The sequence below is a fragment of the Myiozetetes cayanensis genome, unplaced genomic scaffold, assembly GCF_022539395.1.
Source record: "Myiozetetes cayanensis isolate MyiCay16 unplaced genomic scaffold, myiCay2020 scf5-8, whole genome shotgun sequence".
NCBI classification, from domain to species: Eukaryota; Metazoa; Chordata; class Aves; order Passeriformes; family Tyrannidae; genus Myiozetetes; species Myiozetetes cayanensis.
In genome coordinates, this window is record NW_026087742.1 from 60,809,763 (window position 1) to 60,828,686 (window position 18,924).

An 18,924-nucleotide genomic window follows, 5' to 3' on the forward strand; every position below is an offset into this window, starting at 1 on the left:
TTGACCACTCAGTCGATTTTGGAAAACATAAGATAATTAGTGCACCCCTATCCTACCTCCATGCTCTTTGCTTCATGCCAACACAGTGACCTTTTTCTGTCCTTGGAGCCAGGCAGAGATGCTGCTTTCTCTCAATTTTCCACAAGCAGCAGAGGAAAGTACCTAGCCCAGAAAGATGCTCACTGCTGGCCACCTGAAGGTCACAATGTGCTGCTTTTTCTTTGCTCCAGTAGATCAGTGAACCTGACCCCATATGCACCAGAAAGTGTGGCCCCAGCTCAGTGTAATTGTACCATTCTAGCAGAATTTTCTGCTTCAGGAGGTCAGAAGAAATAGCATAGGATTGGAAAGATGTGGTTAGGTGTTCTTCCCTCTTTGTTTTTAAATATTGGAGAGTCATTTGGAACTGAACTTGGCAAGGGGTGCAAAGACTAATAAGGGCTTCTATAGCTATGTCAGCCAGAAAGTAAGGGCAGAGAAAGCACATCCCCCCTTATGAACACAGCTGGCAAACTGGTAACAGCAGACAAGGGGAAGGCTGAGGTATTCAACAACTTTTTTGCCTCAGTCTTAACTGACAGCCTCTCTTCCCACTCCTGTCAAGTAGATGGACCTTGAGATAGGGACTGGGGGAGCAAAGTCCCTCCCACAGTAAGAGAAGAGCAGTTTTGGGACCACCTGAGGAACCTGAACCTAAGTCTACAGGACCTGATAAGTTGCATCCCAGAGTCCTGAAGGAGTCGTCTGATGTAGTTACCATCTCCATCACATTTGAAACCACTCTCCATTGTATTGGAAAAGTCATGGCAACCAGGCGAAGTCCTGGATGACTGGAAAAAAGGAAACACCACACCCATTTTCTATAAAGGGTAGAAAGGAAGACTCTGGGAACTACCAACCTGTCAGCCTCACCTCTGTGCCTGGGAAGATCATGGAACAGATGCTCCTAGAAACTATGCTAAGGCACATGGAAGACATGGAGGTGATTTGAGACAGACAGCATGGCTTCACCAAGGGGAAGTCCAACTTAGCCAGCCTATTGGACTGTGATGGAGCAGCTACATCAATGGACAAGGGAAGAGCTACAGATGTCACTTTTCTGGACTTCCCTGAGGCCTTTGAGACAGTCCCTCACAACGTTGTTATATCTTAATTGGAGAGATATGGACTTGATGGATGGACTCAGGGTGGATGAGGAATTGGTTGGTTGGTTGGTCACATTGAGAGAGTAGTGATCAATGGCTCAATGTCCAGATGGTGTCCCTCAGGCATCTGTATTGCACCAGTACTGTCTAATATCTTCATCAGTGATACAGACCAAGTGCACTCTCAGCAGATGACACCAAACTGAGTAGTGCAGTTGATGTGCCTGAGGGACAGGATGCCATCCAGGTGGACCAGGACAAGCTTGAGCGGTGGACCCATGGATTCAGCATGGGTTGGTGAGGTTCAACAAGGCCAAGTGCAAGCTCCTGCACTTGTGTCGGGAAACTGGGGTATCAGTACAGGCTGGGGGATGAAGGCATTGAGAGCAGCCCTGCCAAGAAGGACGTGGGAGTCCTGGTGGTTGGAAAGCTGGAAATGACCTGGCAGTGTGTGCTCGCAACCTGGAAGGCCAACTGTGTCCTGGGCGGCATCAAAAGCAGTGTGGACAGCAGGTCAAAGACGGTGATTCTGCCCTTCTGCTCTACTGAGACTCCACCTGGAGTACTGCATCCATCTCTGGGGTCCCCAGAGCAGGAAGGATGTCGACCTGTTAGAGTGGGTCCAGAGGAGGGACGCAAAAACAATCAGAGGACTGGAGTGCCTCTCCTGTGAAGACAGGGTGACACAGTTGGGGTTGTTCAGTCTGGAGAAGGCTCCAGGGAGACATTTTGTGGCCTTTCAGTATTTAAAAGGGGCTTATAAGAAAGATGGGGACAGATTTTTTAGTAGGGCCTGTTGTAGAAGGCACGGGATAATGATTTTTGCATCTTCATAAGGCAGCAACCCAGGTCTTATGTCCGTGATCAGAGGAAAGGGGATTTTTTGGGATTTGGGGTTTTTTTCTTGCAAAGGAACAGGTGAATCAGAATAAGGTAATGTACTGTTCACCTCAAGGAAGACACAAGGCATAGCTACACAACTTAGGAGGCAGGGAGAGGCCAGAAGATAGTAATGTATTTCCTTTTGGAGACAAGCTGTTTGAAAAACAAACCATTTCTCTTTGAGACAGAAGCAACAATTCACTCTTCTGAAGTAGGTGGAGAGTTAATTCACAGCTTTCCTAAAGGAGAGGACAGGGTGAACAGGCTCAGCAAGGTCTTGAAGGAGTACAGAGGAGGCTCTGATAATGTATCAATAGTTTCACTGTGCTCATCTGATGAAAGCACTTGCATATCAGTTAATATGTCTGCAATAGAGTATGAGTCTGCAAAATGTTACCATTATTTCCCAAATGAAGTACAGCTAATAACAGATATATTTCAAATATAATTATGAGACTAAAGCTGACTGATGGTAATGATGTACATCCAAAGTAAAGGATTCTTTTCTTTCACATTACTTTATTGACCAAGATGTTTCCACTTATTTATTTATAACAGTGATATTTTAATAATGAAGCAGCAAGGCTTCATTATTCAATTCTGAATACTTAGTTTTCTCAGGAAACTATAGATACAGATTTTGAAGCAAAATGTTACTGACTCTTTTCCACTTTAGAGTACAAGTAGAATGCAACTGTGTAAAGGGGAGCCCTTCAGAAGCAGAGAGTTTTACCACATCGAGTTGTGAACCTGATACGCCAAATCTGCCCAGGATAACTAATCGGACCAAAAATTCTCTTACTCTTCAATGGAAGGTAAGAATTGCTTCACAGCCTTTAAAATAAATACTTTAAACTCTTCAGAATTGTTGTGGATTTGGCAATAAAATATCAGTTCATTAAAATGGAAAATTTTCATCAAACTTACTTATTTCAGTCACAGTTCCATGACTGCAAATAGATGCACTGGGTCAAATGTGGCATTCAGTAAGAAGAGAAGGATTCACAGAAAAGCAAGGAGCCTTTGCAAATAAAGTTAACTAAGTTCCAGTTCCCTACTGTACTGTGGAACTGATTCTCTGCCATTGAACATAAGCTTGTTTGTGTAAAGCAAATTAAGGTGTCTGAAAAGACTCAAATCTGAGCAGATCTGCAATCCAGCTGCTTAGAAAAATACTGTAGCATTTTACACAACTGCCTGAATACTTTTTCAAGATCTAAATCAGAAAACAAAACCGTAAACGTGAAACAAGCATTCATTGGATAGGGACTGAACTAGGACTGTCTTGGCAAGTGAAACAATTGTATAAGAGGAACATCATTTGCCTTCTGCTGTTCTTGTCATGGTTTGGCCCATACATACATTTTTTCCTTAAGTGGTCTCATTTCCAGTTAAGAGTTCTAATTTTCTTGTTTTCCTGTTGCAGGCATCTTGTGATAATGGTTCCAAAATCCACAGTTACCTTTTAGAATGGGATGAAGTAAGCAAGTTTTTTCTATTGTCTTTTTAATTTTGTAGGTTTTTAAAGTAGTTGTGTGTGACTGTGCACATTAAGTTGTATGAAAATTGTGGCTTCTGTTTAGAGGTTTGTGACAAATATGTAATTTCCTGACACAATTATCAGAATATTGCTCAATTTTTTTCCTGGGGAATATAAAATAGTAGGATCTTAATTGCATGATTCTACCACTCTTAATAGTGGCTTTTTCACTTGTAGTCCAATACTGCATTCAAGAGCTGACACTGAAGGATCATTTTCCAGTATCAGTCTTTCTTCTGTACAAAGGGAGTGGATCAGCTATGCCCCTGCAAACATCTTGCAGTCCCTACCTGGACAGCTATCATGAGATGGCAGAGCTGCAGAAGCTTCATGGCTTTTTTTGTTTCAACCCTGTGGAGCTGGGAAATGGAAAGCAAGGGGAAAAGCTGCTAATTTAACATACATTCAAGATTTCATATGCTACTACCTCACTATATGGGAGATTCTTGAGTTATATTTCACTTTAAAAAATGAGTTTACTTCATATTTGTTTGTTACTTTGATGGATGCATATATAACAGGATGAATAATGTGAATAATTTATTCCTTTTTAGGGAAAAGGAAATGGAGAGTTTTGCCAGTGTTATTACGGTCAACAGAAGCAGTATAGGATCACTAAACTATCACCAGCAATGGGGTACACCTTTAGACTAGCAGCCAAAAATGACATGGGAATGAGGTAAATATTACATACATAAAAATGGAGTGCATATGCATAAATGCATTTGGGAAAAATATATGGTGGCGTTTAAAGAGAAAAGTCTTTGTCCAACTGGAATAAACAGAAATATAGAATATTTTAGTTGGAAGGGACCTACAGTGATCATCTAGTCCAATTGCTTTGTTAATTCACAGCATGTTATTAGATTATTAATTTTTCAGATTACCTGTGCCCTTCGAATCACTTGACCCTGCTTGACATGGGGAGATTAGATGAGATGACCTGCAGAGATCCCTTCCACCCTCAGCTGTTCTGTGATTCCCAGCATAGCACATTTTGTTCAGGCCTGGCATGGCTATGTACTACAATTGCTGTGTGTGTGCACACTTACCATATAAATGCTGCAAATCTCAGCCCCTCTTAGAAGCAACATGTGCTGCTGCTGTGCTGACCAGGGGATACCTCGTTACCCTGCTCTCTGCTACTCTTTGTTCCAGGCAGGTTTGATATGGTGCTAAACCTAAGGTTAGTTCCTGAAGTTGGTATAGCAGTCTTCAAGGACTTATCATCCCTCCTTAAACTTAGAGTTGTAGTGATGATGATATAAAGAGGAGTCAGTAACTCTTCTGGAGCAGGAAGTGAGTCTGGCAGAACTCCCACTGCCACAAGTATCTGTTGTGCCTTGTGCCATGTCCCCTTACTGGGATTTTGTCCCTTTATCTAAGGTTAATCTCCCTGGGAAAGAGACAGAATATCAATGAATATTTATTACCAAATCAATTAATTCTTTGGAAGTTCTGGAGCTTATTATAAATGCTTAGGATATGTGCAGCTTGCTTTTAATTACTACTTTTCAGAAGTTGGAGAGCACCAAACTTTGTTTTGAAGTTTTGAATGAATGACATGTGCCATGTGCTCTAGGACAATGCTGCTTAAGCAGAGAGGTTGGACCAGGTGATCCACTGTGGTCCCTTCTAGCCTGAGCCATTCTGTGACTTCTGACTTCAGTAGAGAATATAAATAAAAACCCAAAAAAACCCCACAGCAATGTATTTTCAAGTTATGCTTGCACTACTGCACAGTGCGTTAGTTCTGGGAAATGCTTCTTGGTCATCAGGCAGAGCGGATTAACCTGGCTAACAGTCACACTACCAGGGGCTCATCACCTCTAGAGGAGCCTGCTGGTGTCCACACTACCTAGTAGCACTTGGACCTTGAAGTCTTGTGTTGCATAAAAATAAGGTTTCCCTAGCCATCAGCCTAAAATCGCTATTTTGCATTTCTTTTTATTTAATTCACTGTTTGAAAGATTGTGAAAATTGTGCTGCAGCTCATCGGAGTGGGTTTTTTATAGCGTGAAATAGAGGATGTGTGTTGTGTGTCCTTCTGCTGGCAGAAGGAGGTGTTTGAAGCAACAGTGCCTGCTTGGACAGTGTTGAAGGACAGCATGAAGAGTAGGGAGCCAGAGCTGAAGTCCTAACTCATGCTAGGCAGAAGAAATCTTGTGGAGACTATTAAGTGTGGGGAAAATACAGCTGGCTTAGGATATCTGAGGCATGTGTTGAGAGGCCTTGGAGAGTACTTGGAATGCGTTGTATATTGTGCCTATTCCCATGTCTTTCCTTAAGCACCTGCTTTGGGCCACTGTCAGAAGACACTATAGTGGACTAGAGCAACTTTTGGTGTGCTCTGACAGTCTTTTTTACATTACTGCCTTCTGGATGATATTCCTGTAATTAATTATTCTCTTTAGTCTCTCCTGGACTTTGTCTTGATGAGATTTACTTGGAACTGTTATAAATAAAGACCGGGAAGAGCTGGCAGTTAACCAGGGTCCAGTGCTCAGGCTGTCTTCCTGTTCCCCTTTTGCATCTGAGTGTAAATGTATCCGCTAGGAATAGCTGCACATATTACAAATTCCTCCAGCGTAAGCTTTGAAGGCACTGATCAGTTAAGTACCCTTCTTAAACTAATCATGCTGAATAGATTTTTAAATCACTATTTCATAGCCTTGTGAAGATGTGCTTTATTGTCTTCATGGTATTATTTAATTAAGAAGTCTCTTGAAATAATGCTTATTAGTGTAGAGTGCCTGTTTGTTCCTTATAAAGAATGTTGAGAACATTAGGCATCTGGAGACAGAATTTTGTCTAAATAATTTTACCGACAAGAACAGATATTTTATCTTTGAGTTACTCATTTTTAAATTTAATTCTAACCTCACATGAAACAGTGACTACAGAATACTTGAATAATAAAATCTATTTTAAAAAATGGATAGTATTGTTGTACTTCTAAGGAAATTGTTTAATAGTCATTCAAGTGTGGGTATCGCTGGAACTCTTTTTGTTTATTTCAGTGTATTTTTGAGTGGTTCAATGAAGTAAAGAGATTAAACCTTTTTAAGATGTGGGGTCTTTAACCTTATATCTGCTCGTAAGATGTAACTCCTTCAATAGTTTGTTGTGAATAGAGATACACATAATATTTATATCGAGCCTCTCTTCCTGCTTTCTTTAGACTACCTATAAAATACTGACCTTTGTTTAGTTAATTGTAGGTATCACACAATCTCTATTTCAGAGAGTTGTCTTGCTTGTGATTTCTTACAAGGAAAAAAAGTTACTTTACCCACAAATTTAGAAAGTTTTCTCGTTTTGCACTTTTTCACTTCTTGCTTGACAGTATTTGACAGTCTGCATGTCCACACAGACGGTACATCTACTTTGTGTGCTGTCAACACTCTTGATAATGTGTTGTCTGCAAGATTTTATTTTTTTTTAAACTACCAAAAGTACTTTAATGCAGACCAAAATTTAAGTACGTATGCTATTATAATGTAGGTTGAGTAAGAGGTATCTTTATATTGAGCTGCTTCAGGCAAGTGAGGTTCCAACACACGAGATATTTAACTGGTACAGTTGTTTGAGCTGTATAGAGGATTTCATTTTCAGGGCCTCCTGATGCTCACTTAGGTAATCCCTAGCTTTCAGATTAAAATTACACATTTGTAGTTTAATTGTAACATTAGTTTCATATAGTTAAAAAAACCTAGATTAGCTTTAAGCCTGTATATGTTTCTTCAGGTCTCATGTAGAAGCAGCAAATGCCACCTGAGAACAGGTGGGGTGTTTTTTTTAGTATAGCTGGATACGTTAGACCATCTGTGCAAGTATAGTACCTGCTTAATGACTTTTCCATTTCTCTGTTTCACATTAGGTCTTTTTATATAACTTGTTTGTATTTTCACCACAAGGTGTATCTACTTGTCATCAGATAAGGCTAACAGTTGTGTTAGAGGATTCACTGGTGTAAATGTTACTTCATTTGTTCTGCAAAAATATTTTCATATTATCAACTCTTAAAGTAGCTTAACATTGAATGAGACTATTGCTCTATTTTTCTGATTCACTAGAGAAACTAGTACTTCAAAGTAATCTTGGAAGACATACGCAAAATTTGTTTTGAGGTCTTCATATATATGCTTTTATATCTTCATGTTTTCATTTTGAATAGGAAGGACACTGTGGTATTAGTATATTATTGCATATAGAGCTCTAATGTTTTAGAATACTGAGTTAATATGAAAAAGTAAAACACTTTGGTTGGCAAAACATTGAAAGAAATCTTTCAATTATGAGTATGTTACCCTTGTTCAGATGTTTTGTTACTGATGGACTCATGGGCAAGTTAAAGTCTTCTGCATGTACCAGCTTGCAATTTCCCATTGTGCTTATGTACAAGAAACTGTCATAACTGTGTTGAGTAAGAATTTAGTTTTTCTAAAAATAATTATTTTGTTTAGTTAGTTTACATACTGTCTGTTTTAAACAGTGATTTTAGTGAAGAAGTCCTGTATCATACCTCAGGCACTGCCCCAACCACACCAGCAAGTCCTTTGCTGATTAATGCTGGAGTTACTTGGTTATCCCTTCAGTGGACAAAACCCTCAGGAACACCATCAGATGAAGGAATCTCATATATATTAGAGATGGAGGATGAGAACTCAGTAAGTTTAGAATACTTATTCTCAGTAAGAAAAGAGACTAACATGTGTGGTTTTGATACATTATTGTACTAAGTGTGATAATTATTACTTTTGATAGAATATTCTACAAGCAACTGTATTTTCTGAAATTAAGCTAATGACTTGTCATTGTTGTGACCAAACCACATAGCTTTCTTCTTTTTATTGTGTTTAGTGTTATTAAGCCAAATTCTTGCAAAGACATTTAAATTACTTCTAGCTTTGTGAATTTCTGTGTGAAAGTTAAGCCTTATAAGAGCTGAATCAAAGTAATTGCATCATGAAGTGTGGTCCCTCTAGATGTAGTTTCAAACCTAACTATCTTTGTTTTAAAATTAATACTGTACTACCCTTTGAAAGTGTTAGATATAATTTGTGGGGATCCTTTGTATGTTTCTCTTACTGTTCTTTTCTCCTCTTCTGATTGGAAAATGGATAATGAATTCACTCCTCTCAAAAAAAAAAATTGTGTTTACACAATGAAGGTGCACTCATTACTTTGTCAGAAAGCATAACAATTACAGTTTGAAACAGTAATTATTTGTATGAAGTATGTTACATCCTCTGGTCTGCAAAGATGTTTCAAATGATCCTATTTAATTCTGCAGGGATATGGTTTCAAGCCAAAATATGATGGTGACGATCTTACCTACACAGTGAAGAATTTGAGGCGCAGTACAAAATATAAATTTAGGGTAAGATTTTTCCATATGTTTGAGTGGGTTTTTTTGCACCAGAGTAGCTTGAGATTGACTCAGAACTGGAGAGGGCCTTTTCTAAGGAAAACTAAATTCTATGCCGGTTTCTTACAATTTCAGTCTCTTAAAACTACTGTCTGAGCACCTGCTTCATTAATTATCTCTGCAGAAGGAACAAGAACCTCTGTAAGGGCATAACATAATTGCAGATGCCTTGAAATTCCAGGTCATAAGTCCATGTTCTTAACAGTTGCGGGTTTTATTTGGCTTTTGTATTTCATATACATGGGTAGTATTACTTAGTGTAGCTGTGGGGTTCTTTGATGGACTCTAAATGTATGTAAACACAGTTGGGATCATCAAAAAAATTTGTTAGCAAATCATTGATATTACCATGTTGCTGAGCCCATTCTAACAAGTCTTGAGGGCTGAACTTGTTAGCTTAGGTCAGTCTGACCTTGGGTGTGGTGAAAAGCTAAAAAGAAGAATACTGGCCATGGGAAGGTGACCAAATAGCTATCCAAGTCTACAAGAACCTTTTTAGGACACACAGAGTTGCAGTCAGGAAGGCTGAGAATCAGCTAGAACTGAAATTGGCCCGAGATGTCAAGAACAACAAGAAAGGGTTCTTCAGCTATGTGAGCAGTAAGCAAAGCCCAGGGAAGACATACAAAGGCCCATTGCTAAACAGGACCGAGATGCAAGTTACTAATAATGCAGATAAAGCAGAGGTTCTCAACACCTTCTTTGCCTCTGCCTTTAGCATCGTTGTAACTGGATCACAGAACAAGATAGCTGTGACAGGACTGGGCTTTGGTCTCTTGGAAGGGCTCAGTCCTCTCCTGGATGTTAAGAGAAGTGGCTGGCATTGCTGCAAGATCACTGTTTGAGAAGTGATGCAGATCAGGGGATGTCCCAGGCAACTGGAAGAGGGCAAATGTCATAGCCCCCATCTAAAAGAAGGGCCCAAAAGAGGAACCAGGGAACTACAAGCCCATTAATCTTACTTCAGTCCCTGGAAAAGTAATGGAAGAATCCTCCTACAGACTATTGCAAGCCCAACGAAGCAGGTGATTGGGAAAAACCTACACCAAAAGTAAATCATGCCTGACTAGCCTGATCACATCCTACATCAAAGCAACACTTTCGCTTGTCTCAAAGAGATCAGTGGATTTTCATTACCAAAACTTCAACAAAGCATTCAACAGATTCCCGCAACCTTCTCCCTGGCTAAGTGGCAAGATAAAACTGGATGGGTAGTCCGTGAGATGAGTGGAAAATTGGCCAACAGGCCCCACTCAGAGTGTGGTGATCTGAAATTTTTCTCAGTGAGAGCAAGTAATCACTGGAACAACCTCCCCAGGAATATGGTGGAGTCCCATCACTGGATGCTTTCAAGATATGACTGGACAGGGTGCTAGATAATCTCATCTAGGCTCACTTTTCCCTGAAGGATTGGACGAGATAATCTTTCAGCTTCCTTCTGACGTGGGCTGTTCTGTGTCACTCTTGAACAGTTACTCTTGGAACAAAGCTAAAGACTTGTCCCACAGTATGAATCACAGAATCATAGTCCAGAGAAGAGCAACCAGGCTGGTGAAGGGACTTGAACACAAGTCCTATGAGGAGAGGCTGAGGGAGCTAGGGTTGTTTAACCAGGAGAAGAGAAGGCTCATCACTCTCTACAACTCCATGAAAGGAGGTTGTAGCCAGGTGGGGATTGGTCTCTTCTCCCAGGCAACGCTCAATAAGACAAGAGGGCATGGTCTCAAGCTCTGCCAGGGGAGGTTTAGGTTGGATATTAGGAAGAAATTCTTTACAGAGAGGGTAATCAGGCATTGGAATGGGCTGCCCAGGGAGGTGGTGGATTCTCTGTCCCCGGAGGTATTTAAAAAGAGACTGGATGTGGCATCTAGTGCCATAGTCTAGTAACTGTGGTGGTAGTGGATCAAGGGTTGGACTTGATGATCTCAGAGTTCCCATCCAACCCATCTGATTATATAATTCTATGATTTAGGTTGGAAAAGACCTTTTAAGATCATCAAGTCCATCTGTTAACCCAACACCAAACCATGTCCCTAAGCACCACATCTACACATCTTTGAAATACCTCCAGTGATGGTGACTCAATCACTTCTCCAGGCAACCTGTGCCAGTGCTTGACCCCCCATTCCATGAAGGAATTTTTCCTGGCCTTCAGTTTAAACTTTCCCTGATGCAACTTGAGGCACAGTCAGAATAACCTCATCTCTGCCTATAAGGAAAAAATGTTGGTAGCTGTTGTCATACATACACCTAAAATACTATTTCTTAAGGAATAATTGGGAACTGTTGAAGAATAGTTTCTTTTTGCAATATGAAGGGTAACAGTTTAAGGGTTGGTTGGTTTGGTTTGAATTAACACTAAAGCATGCAAGTACTCCTTTTCAGATGATATTTTGCACTTCTGAACATGATATGGTTGGGATATTTTCATAACTTAAATAATTTAAAATACACAGTATATTCCTAGCACTGTTATGGCCACACATGAATAGCTAATTACCTTAAAACTAGCTTTGAGGACTTGGTCACAGTCTTCCTTTGAAAGTAATCTTACATGTTAAGCATACTCATTACTAGTAAATGTATAGTTACTTAAATGTTCTAAGTTTCTCATTAAAATAAAAAAATCAATGTTTATTCCCTATTGTTATTAGCAAAACAGTAAACAGAAGTCTCTGTTCGCTCATTCACAGAGCATAAAGGAGAAACAAATGTTGTGTTAATCAGGTCTTTAATTTTTATTATACAGGAAAAGACTTAATTAGTAGTAATATTCCTTAAGGCTTTTGAAAGAAGCTTTATAACCATTTGAAACCTTATAATAGGTAAATGCTAACTGCCTGTTTAACTTTATTTGTAAGGGCACAAAGACAAGCAGATGATTATTAATCTTGTAAACTCTATCAGGAGACTTACTGTCTGAGAGACATGTTAGCTCACATTTCCTTTTCTCAGTCTGTACTAACATCACTCCTCTTATTTTGATTCTGCTCATTTTTAAAATGGGCAGAATAAAAGTATAAAAGCCAAAAAAAGTTGTGTGGGGTTTTTTTTAGTTTGTTTAGCTTTTTACTAAACTAAAAAGAATAGCAGGAATTTCCTTTCCTAGAATCACAGAAAAGTCTAGGTTGGAAAGGAGTTTTGGTGATCATCTGGGTCAAATTTTTGTAGAAAGCAGGGCCTTAGGTTAGGCAATTCAACCGTGTCTCAGCCCTGTTGAGCTGAGATTTCAGTATTTCTGGCAATGGAGATTCAACCATTTCCCTGGGCAGTCTGTTCTAATGGTCATTACTTTCTTTTCTTAAATCCAGCTAGATTTTCCCTAACCCATTTTGTGTCTACTGACTCTTGTCCTGTCATCACAGATCTTTTGTGTGAAGGCAGTATCTTCATCTCTTCTGTAACTATCCTTTCGGTACTGGAAGGCTGTGATTAGATCCTTCCCAATTAAACTTCTTTTTTCTTAGGCAGAATAAACCAAATTTTTTTCCTGTGTCAGATTCTTCAATCCTCTAATCATCATGCTGACTCTCTTCTAAACACTCCAGTTTCTCATTGTCTCTTGAACTGGAAGGACCAAAACTGGACCCAGTATTCCAAGCATGACTTGAGAAGTGCTGATTAAAGTGGCATAATCACATCCCTTGCTCTTCTGGCTAAACTCTTGCTGATGCAGCCCATGAAACAATTTGGGTTTGCTACTGCGAAGATGCTTTGCTGATTCATTTGGCTTGCTCCCACCCAAGGTCCTTCTCAGCAGAGCTGAAAAAAGAAAAGCTGGCTAGCCAGTCAGACCCCAGAGTGTACTGGTGCTGGGATTATTCCATCCCAGGTGCAAGATTGTCTTTGTCCAAAGCTCATACAATTCTTGTTGATGCAGTCTTTCAACCTGTCAAAGTCTGCATGGTGGCTCTTCCCTCCCCATCTCTGTCTTCTCCTAGTTTGGTGCCATATGCAAACCTGGGAGCATCACTCACTCTTGTCATCCAGAGCACTTCTAAATATTGAATAGAATCTGACATTGGATCAGCTGATGAGGAAATCCCCTCTTGAGCAGCTGCTAATTTGCCTTCAAACCATTAACCAACACCCTTTGAGCCAGGCATTCTGTCACGTTTTCTACGCCCATCTTGTGATCTATCTGTTCTGTCTGTATTTTACCAGCTTGTCTACATGGATGCTTTGGGAGATCATATCAAACTAAAATTAGGGTAGATAATGTCCACAGCTCTCCTCCCCCATCTACTTAGCAAATTGTTTCATTGTGGAAGGCACTCAGGTTGGTCAAATGTGATTTACCGTTGATAAATCCAATTAATTTCTTGTCCTTCACATGCCTGTAATAACTTTCACGACAACCTTTGCCATCATTTTCCTTGGGACTGAAGAGTTTATATCACCCTTGCTGTTGTTAGTACAACTTACCTATATAAACCTTTTTTTTTTTTTTAACTCTGAATGTATTTCTGTAAAAGAAAGTACTATAGTAATGTGAGAGGGATTTTTTTTAAGGGTTTATTTCCTGGGAATTTTCATGCTTTTTTTTTTCTGTGTAGTGATTGTCTGACTATGGGACTAAATAACTTCTTGTGATAATTTATTATGTATCTATCTGTCTAAATACACATCTAAATTAAGTTGTCCTTACAATAAACAGTGAATAGGATACCAGTGTGTTTATAGTATTTTATATATATTTGCAGGTCATTGCCTATAACTCAGAAGGGAAAAGCAGTCCAAGTGAAACAGTGGAATACATTACCTGTCCAGACAAACCTGGAGTACCTTCAAAACCCACAGTGAAAGGAAAAATTCATGCACAGAGTTTTAAAATAATCTGGGGTAAGAATGTTGTCCAGCTCTGTTTACAGTATGTCTTCTGTATTTTATATATAGATAGAAAATATTTTATATATGTTTGTACATAGAAGGTCAGGTTTTACTTCAGTAACACTTCAGTCAACTGAGCTATTATGATCCATTTTCATGGAATTAAGAAAAATATTAATTTAAAATACTGTGGCATTATAAGTAATTATGTGGGGAAAATAATATACTATTTGTAATAGGGACTGTTATTGCAGGGGACTGCAATAATTAAAAAACAAGTGTTAATTGGTGCATTAAGAAGTTCTGTTTCTCCAGCACAAAAAGTGGATGACATTCTGGGTGTTTATTGAAAGAGAAGATCAAAGTTCAAATTCAACCTATCTTTTCAAAGTGTTTGGTTTTAATAGAGAAATACTTTATTTGCTAAGGATCTTGAGAAACTTTTCCTCAGGCTCAGGAGTTTTTAGCTTTAAGCTGTAAAATAGGAGAAGGTTAAACTGTACTGTGTGATGCAGTACTTTAGCAGAAAATCAAACAGTTAAAAAGTTTATTTATCGTCACTTCTTACCTATTTCCGTTTAATAGTGTGTTTAATTCTTTAGCATCAATAATAAGAAAGTTACTTGTAGAGTATAAGTAGTACATAGGAGATCCAGTATTGCATCTTTCCAGACTGCTTTCCTACATCAGAATTGGATACTTTTATCTTCTATGGATGATACATAATTGTATAAAGTTATTAAAAATACCTCATTTGTAGATCAAAAGCTACCTAAAATATATATTTATATATAAGACCTTTAATAGTCATTATGTTGAACAATAATACTCTTTTTATGTGATAGTTAATGTGATAACTTTATTTTTCATTGGGAGTAATTTGATACCTTCCAACCAAACAAGTGCTATGTGCCATATAATAAGTCTCATTTTATTTAGCAGGTGTGATGTGAAATGTAACCCTTGCCTAAGAGCCAACATAATTTCATCCAGCATGTACATAATGTGATGTTTTGTCAGGAGTACCCTTCTGTGTTGAAGTATCATGCTGTCTTTGTATTTGTTCAAAATGTTGGTTTTCCACATTATTTAATTTTGCTGTTTTCTAAGTCATCTTTGAAAAGCGGTGTTAGGATTATATGTCGAAGAAAGGTCTGTAAGTTCATATCTTGTACATGAATATTGCACCAGGGAGGATAGTGTACTCAATTTCTAGTGATGGATTAGAAGTTTAAGAAATAAGTTTTCAGTGTAGATCTCCTGACTTCTGTCCCAAAATATTTAGAGTATTGAAATTCTGTCCTTAAATAATTTTGAAACACAAATCAGTATGATAATCTTTTCCTATCTGTAGTCCAAATTACAGGACCATTAGGGTCTGAGTCCCTGAATCCATAATCAGACTGCCTTCTGCAGCACTTGAGACTGAAATGTTTGCTGTGGCATCTCCCAGGTGCGACTCACTTGTCACTCTTCATCTGCAGAGTGAACAGTAGGGTTGTGAGCTGGCAGCTTCTTGTAGCAGAGACTTTTGAGTGATATGCCACTGCCCTGAGCTAGGATGCTGTCTATCTAAATAAGCACCCATCTCCAGCTGGCTGTTCGTTTTTGCCTTTTGTCAACGCTTCCCAAAACCTACAAAACCATTTAATTTATCTTGCTTAGTTGGAATATTGCTGGTTTTTATAGATCCACCAAAAGACAGTGGAGGAGCAGCAATAAATACATACGTTGTGGAAATGTCCGAAGGCTTAAATGGTAAGTATTAGGAACATATGTTGGTATTCAGCTATGGGAGTTTTTTCTTGTCTCTATGCGCCTGTGAGAAGAACAAAATGTGTATTGTGACAGGAAAAGGTATTGCCGAGGACTGCCATCAAAAAATAGAGGCACATTGATGGTTGTGTACAAGTTCCTTTTCTCTACTTTAGAAAGAAGATGCCACAAAATTCTGTGTCAAAAGAGATGTTTCTTATTTGACTTATTGATTAAGTGTATTCTGTTTTGGAAATTAAATGAGAAATTTAGACATTGTAGAGCAAGAAGACAGGGACATGTAGCTTTGTCTGTATGACAGATGAAAGAAAAACTAGTGCTCTACTTGTCACTATTAAAGGAGAACAATGATGCAGCTGGGATAACTGTTTTTGCTATTTGCTGTTCTGTCCTTCTGTACAGAAAGGAAATGAACAGTATTTCTAAATTGGACATAAAGCCATCTTGCATATTTAAAAACCTAGACCTCGTATGTAACCTTTTCAAGTTCAGGAACAGAGTTACACTGAGAAATGAAAGTTTATACTTCTCCAGTGCTGTGTCAGGGCTCTCAGCTGTGGTTCTTTTGATACTTAGTCTATCCTTTCTGTACGCCATCACGTGTCCTCACTAAGTCACTTCTGGAATGATGCATCCAAGCCTTTTGTGCAGATTTAGTGAACTAAATTTAGTGTATTACCTTTCATTCCCAGTCCTCTAAATTCTGCAATGTATTGAGTTGTTGGAGACTTAATTACAAGTCCCCAGGTTCCCTGCTTAATCTCTTAAGAAAGAGAGAGAGTGCAAAAGAGTTTCTGATTTAAGAACAGCAAATGAAATCAGTATTTCAGATGCTGCTGGGCCTTTCAGAAAGACAGGAACAAACTTTATCAATTATAAACTGTAGTTAAAGCCTGCAAAATGTTGTTGTAATTAAAAGTTTCTTTTCCATGGAAAATACTGCTTTTGTCTCTTACCCATTTATTTGGTTATGATGTTGAATGTGTTTGCTGGCCCAGTAATAACTACTTAATTAAAAAGAAATTCTTTTCTAGTTAAGGTGAATACCAAAGGAAGCTATTTCACTTCAACAGATTTACCTAGGAAACTATATTTATGAAATTGTTGGATCTTCCAGGGAACTCAAAGCAACTCCTTATTTCTTTTCCTATAAACATCAGGCACACACTTATTTAGTGAAGTTAGGATACCTGCTGTGGCTGGTATTGAAGTGTGGCAAATTACGCCTTGGTTCATTGCATACTTATTTCTAACTTTCAGGAAACAAATGGGACACAATATACAGCGGAGCTGCTAGGGAACATGTGTGTGACCGGCTAAATCCTGGCTCTTCCTATCGGTTACGTGTATATTGCGTGGGAGAAGGAGGACAAAGCACTGTAAGAGGAACTAATATTTGTATTAAATAAAATGTCTCTCTCTTTAGAAAATCTGGTCCAGCAGATAGATTTAAGCAAATATTGTGCAGAAGAGTCTAACAAAATAACCATAATTAGAACCTCAAAGAAGTTCCAGTATTGATGCACAGGTATTTCAAGTTTCTGCTCATTTCTTAAAGAAAGAAATGTGAATATTCTTTTCTGATACTATATTTGGTTTAACATGATTTTTCTTATTTGCAGAAACATACTGTGTCCTTTCCTCTGTGATACATTATTAGAAGGTCATTTATTAAGGCCTAACCCAATGCTGCAGTTAAGCAGGGCACTGGAACAGGTTGCCCAGGGAAGTGGGTCATGGCACCAATCATGACAGAGTTCAGGAAGCATTTGGAAACGCTCTCTCACGTGGTGTGGTTCTTGGGGTTGTCCTGTGCAGGGCCAGGAGCTGTGAATTTAATGTTTTCCCTGTGGTCAGTGGAGTACCTAGTCTAAGTAGCCAAGTCAGCCCAGCAAGCAAGGGAGGAAGTCTCCACTCAGGCTTTACAGGGTTGTGCCCTGTAGCCTCTTCCCAGGCTATCTCAAGCACAATTAAAATATTTACATTGCCCTAGTTTTCAATATTCCCAAACAATTTGCTGTGCCATACTATGCATACTATATACACACACACTTGCACTGTCACTTCTGTGGTGAAGTTCAGCTGCCAGTGCCAAAATGTTGTACTGTATTCCTCTCCCTTCTCAGCACCAAGTGTAAGAAGCCAGCCCTGGCTCTCTACAGACTTCCAGAAGGGCTTCACTATCCAGCTGGTCTCCTGAAAATCTTAAAGCCTTGCATTCTTAGTGTTGACCATTTCTATCCAGCCCTCCCCCCTTACTGTAGGAAAGGTATGTGTTCTTCCTCCACCTAGAAGTCTCCTGCAAAGATAACCTTGACCACAGCCACCTTGTCTTAAGAATAAATCTGGTCTCCTTCAGTGCTGGCTCAGCTGCAGTGCTTTCCCTCTCACCGTAGCTCAGGGGGCAGAGGAAGGCTGTCGCCAAACCACTAGTGCATGTGTCCTTGGAGACTTTTACTCTGCCAGCTTATTTCCCCACAGCCCAACTCCGGTACTTGAATAAACATTAAGAACCAAAGAGAAAATAATTTTCAGGAAGTCCTGATAGTTTCTGAAGGTGTCAGAAACCAACAGAAGAACAGTAAAGAAAGATGTAATTATCTCCTCTATCACTTGTCATGGACATATGCCTCCTGAGAAACATTCTGCTTTTTAAGTAGCATCAGTTGTTCAGTGCAACAATACATTTCAAAGGAATTGAAAACCAGTAGAACTTCCAATCCATTCGTTCCTGAACATAGGCAGAAAGCAGTTGTGAAAAGGGGCTCTGAGAGGCATTTCTTTTGTGAACTTAAAGACTTACCAACTTTGTATTCTTTCTGTATCACACTGAAACTAAAAACCCCTCATCGTCTTTGCTCATTTTTGTCTGCATTCAGAATACCCGATGCCATCTGCTGTATGTTATGCTATGCATTTTTGCCCAAACTTCAAATCAGAGGGGAAAGCGTGTTTCACAATAAGTATTGCTAAGCAGTGAAAAAAATGAAATCTAATTTTCTTTTAAAATCTCTTTCGATTGAATTTTCTGCCCACTTTTGCTTTCTGAGATGTTCTTGTACAGAAAGTATGCAACCCTTAGAGTAAGGGTTTAGAGCTCATTAAACTGCAGTTTATGGAAAAGAAAATGAGTTTACATTGAACAAGTCAAGCATCTATACTAGGTTTGTACTGATAATTAACCACTGTTTTCAATTCTACCCCTTGCATGTGTACCAAAACACAAAATCAGAAGCTAATTTTGCATATTTTATTATTACTTTAGCATGTTTTATTTAGCTATTATGAAAAATACATCAGATCATTTAAGCATCTTCATG

General features: G+C 38.9%; 1 protein-coding gene across 6 annotated transcripts in view; it reads left to right on the plus strand.

The window, feature by feature from the left end:
* The window catches only part of FNDC3A (fibronectin type III domain containing 3A), a 114,770-nt gene that overhangs the window by 82,240 nt on the left and 13,606 nt on the right, over positions 1-18,924 (plus strand). For all 6 annotated transcript variants that reach the window (XM_050333074.1, XM_050333075.1, XM_050333073.1 and 3 more), the window contains 8 exons: positions 2,704-2,842; positions 3,454-3,507; positions 4,122-4,246; positions 8,063-8,237; positions 8,864-8,950; positions 13,702-13,840; positions 15,518-15,586; positions 16,865-16,983. In XM_050333074.1, coding sequence (XP_050189031.1) covers positions 2,704-2,842; positions 3,454-3,507; positions 4,122-4,246; positions 8,063-8,237; positions 8,864-8,950; positions 13,702-13,840; positions 15,518-15,586; positions 16,865-16,983 — 907 coding nt within the window. The remainder of the gene's footprint in view (positions 1-2,703; positions 2,843-3,453; positions 3,508-4,121; positions 4,247-8,062; positions 8,238-8,863; positions 8,951-13,701; positions 13,841-15,517; positions 15,587-16,864; positions 16,984-18,924) is intronic.